The sequence below is a fragment of the Dryas octopetala genome, chromosome 1, assembly GCF_963921425.1.
Source record: "Dryas octopetala chromosome 1, drDryOcto1.1, whole genome shotgun sequence".
Lineage (NCBI taxonomy): Eukaryota > Viridiplantae > Streptophyta > Magnoliopsida > Rosales > Rosaceae > Dryas > Dryas octopetala.
The window spans coordinates 22,026,242-22,029,613 of record NC_141366.1 but is presented as its reverse complement, the minus strand read 5'-3'; the positions used below and the strand labels follow the sequence as shown (position 1 = coordinate 22,029,613).

The following is a 3,372-nucleotide window of genomic DNA, read 5'->3' as shown; positions in this document are numbered from 1 at the left end:
CTACAATTTAAAACTGCATCTACAACCTAAAACTATATCTATAACTTAAAACATGTCATCTACAACCTAAAAAAATGCATCTGCAACCTAAAAAAATGCATCTGCAACTTAAAACATGTCATCTACAACCTAAAAAAATGCATCTACATCCACCAAGCACTCTACAGGCTACCAAGCCCTCGGTACTATGCCTAGCTCGGTAGTGTATTTTCAACTCTGTGCGCGCGTACACGGACAAATTGAGCTTGAACTTAATTTTTAATTGGTTGAGTTTGCAATTAAAAATATTTCAAAAACAGAACTTTGGAGTAATTTATACAAAAAGAAATGAGTGAATACTGTTTTGCTGAAAAATGATTAGCATTTGGTATTAATTCTAATTTTCTACAATTCTTATTCAATATTCTACTTTTTGGAAAAAAAAACAATTAAAATTAAAAAAGAACACATAGAAGTTATCACTTTGCCGAATGCATGAAAGGAATAATAGTATCTAGGAGATTCCACAATTTACGCGTATTATGCACGCGGGTCGGCAGCTTTCGTCTTCATCTCACTATTTCTGTAACAGGAAGGATTTAATTCTAAACACTCATAAGTGATGACTCAAAAGAATGAGGAAGATCTTCCGCCTAGAAGCTTGTTAAGCTTTGCATCGTCATTAACTACTAATTACGAAATGTTTTTTCTTTTTGAAAACGAAAAGAGAAAAAGAAAAACGGATCTTTAATAAAATCCAAGATTCTTTACTTTACCAATCACCACAATTCCATAAATAAATACCTTCCAATCCCTGATATTTCTGTTTTCTGTCTTTCCCGCAAAGAAACTGATTACCCCAAAAATCCCTATTTCCCAAAAATCAGAAACCCTAACCATGACGGACCCTTCTCGACCCGTCACCGGCTACCCGGCTGCGCCCTACGCCCAACCCAACAGCGGCTACCCCTACTCCTCCTACCCCAACTACCCCCAAGCCCCCTACGCCACTGCGTACACCGCACGCGCCGCCTTCCTCCGCCGCTTCATCGGCGCCATGATCGCCCTCTTCGTCATCGTCGGCTGCATCCTCCTCCTTATCTGGCTCATCCTCCGCCCCCGAGTCCCTGACGTCCGAGTCGACTCGCTCTCACTCACCGACTTCAACATCTCCTCCTCGCAGTCCGTGACCGGCACGTGGGCCGTGGGGTTCTCCGTCTACAACCCCAACAAGAAGATGAGCATCGAATACGACGGCGTCGAGTCCAAACTCTTCTACCGGTCCGGGTTGATCTCCGACACGCGAATCCCGCCGTTCGATCAGGGGAGGAGGGTTCGCAGCGCGGTGAACGTCACGTTCTCGGCGGCGAACGCGTTTGTCCAAGATGGGGTGGTGCGTGGGATCGAGGCGGAGAGAGCGCGTGGGACCGTGAGCTTCAACGTGATGCTGCTGGCGAGGGTCCAGTTTCGGAGAGGTGGGTGGAGGCTGAGGCGGCGGATCCTTAGGGTTTGGTGCCGTGACGTGGCGGTTTCCGTTCCGTCGAAAGGCGGGTCGGGTAAGTTTTCCGGCGGACCCAGAGATTGCCAGGTGAGTGTCTGAGAGTGATACGACGACGTTGCGTGGGTGAATGGTAGTTTTATCATCTCTTCCTCACTTTTCTAATACAAGTGTCTCTCAAATTCTCTTAAACTTTAGAGTTGAGTAATGTGATACGTATGATTCGTAAACATGAGTTGGTGATGGGTTTAGGTTCAATTGCTGTATATAACTTCGATTCTTTTGTTGTTTCTAGGTAATGATTTCATATTTGATATCTTGAAATTTGGTTTTTGTTATGAATTTAGTTTGGAATTTTTTTTTCTTTTTCAATTAATGCATTTTGACTGAGTGTTGAATTTAGTGCCTATTGGTGGTGGACTTGTTTTGAGTATGAGACCCAATTTAGTGAGTACTGTTGTATTCTCAAACAGTGACAGTCAATTAGGGTCAATTAGGACCCCATTTGACTTGACAAGAAAACTTTTTCAGAATGAAATCTAGCAAGCCTCACATATGATGCAGAGATTGTTAAAAGGCTTCACATATGATGCATGTGATGACCCCATTAGGCCCTACCATCTTGTGTTAAAGTCACGTTGGTTTGAATAAGTCTTAGAGTTTTAGATAGTCTTGGATAAGTCTTTTAGTATTGGTGAACTGGGTTATTGTTCCTTGTAGTTAGTCTGTAACTCTATTTAAAGAGAGAGTGGTAAATAAAAGTAAGCAGACATTTATCAATCAATAAGCTTGAGTTATCAGAGGCCACGGATTTCTCCATAAACCCACTTCAATTATCCCTGATTTCTTAAGTTTTTCTCACAGCCCTAATCATCTTGTGCCTGGTTGGTTATTGTTGTCTTAGCATTTCACAAAGGGATTGTGAGCAAAATATTGTGTATGTTGTAATCTCTCTCTTACAACATGCATGTATAACACCATTGTTATATGGTGAGACCTACGTACATGTCGAGAAGGAGTTGTATACAAAAAATCCATTGATATGAAGTTCAAGTGTGGCAGGTCTCTGTCTTGCCAGATTGATAACTCAGTGGAGGCTGCTTAGGGTAATGTGAGTGAGGAAGATATATTGAAGTGAACAGAAGTACTGGAACTCATTTTGCTTTTCATTTGGCCCTTAAATAATGTTTGAGTTCGTTTGTAGTAGAATTTTAAGTAATAGGTTTGGATGGAACCAACCCTGTCTGAAACTTGTGTCTTCTACTTGTTTTGGCTTGGAATATGCCTCTTTGAATCCACTCCAAAGCCCCTATTATTTTTTTTAGGATTGGAGGATGAGATCAATGAGTGCATCAATCTCATCTTTTCTTTGACAAGTGTTAGCTGTCTCGTGCCATTAGTTTAGTAAGTTGCTGTTTTCTTATTTGTTTGTTAAGATTTTAGTGAAACTAGGAAGCAGCTTGAAAGGTTCAAAGTAGGCTAATATGGATCATGCTGCTCGGCGTAAGTGATCAGGTATGTCTTTTGGAGTTTTGGGAGTGAAATTCTGCTTGGTGAAGTATCAAGTATGTCTTTTGTCAATGAGCAATTTGAGGCCCAACTGATGCAAAGCACCTCAATGAGGCCCAATATAGCTGTGTATAGGTCCAGTGACAACTGACAAGGCCACTATCAAAGTCTATAGCTTTCTTTTGGCCCACTAAAACTTCTTGGTTTTTTTTTTTTTTTTTTGCCACGCCCACCAAAACTTCTAAATGTGACATTTAAGGGCAATTTTACTTATTTAATTTGAGAGAGATGAGGGCATGGACGTTATTATGCGGAAACATGAAGAATTTTCAGGTGCTTGCAATTGAATTGTTGAATGCATGCTGTACATAGATACCCAGCAAGGA

The 3,372-nt window shown here is 41.3% G+C and overlaps 1 protein-coding gene across 1 annotated transcript; it reads left to right on the top strand.

The window, feature by feature from the left end:
* Positions 1 to 609: 609 nt before the first annotated feature.
* Positions 610 to 1,840, top strand: LOC147299154 (NDR1/HIN1-like protein 10). The gene has a single exon (XM_086228988.1). The coding sequence runs from the start codon at positions 878 to 880 to the stop codon at positions 1,577 to 1,579; it is 702 nt and encodes a 233-aa protein (XP_086085114.1). The 5' UTR covers positions 610 to 877; the 3' UTR covers positions 1,580 to 1,840.
* Positions 1,841 to 3,372: the final 1,532 nt, after the last annotated feature.

Excerpts from the sequence above, each read along its gene's own strand:
- LOC147299154 (XM_086228988.1), top strand. The coding sequence starts at position 878 with ATGACGGACCCTTCTCGACCCGTCACCGGCTACCCGGCTGCGCCCTAC.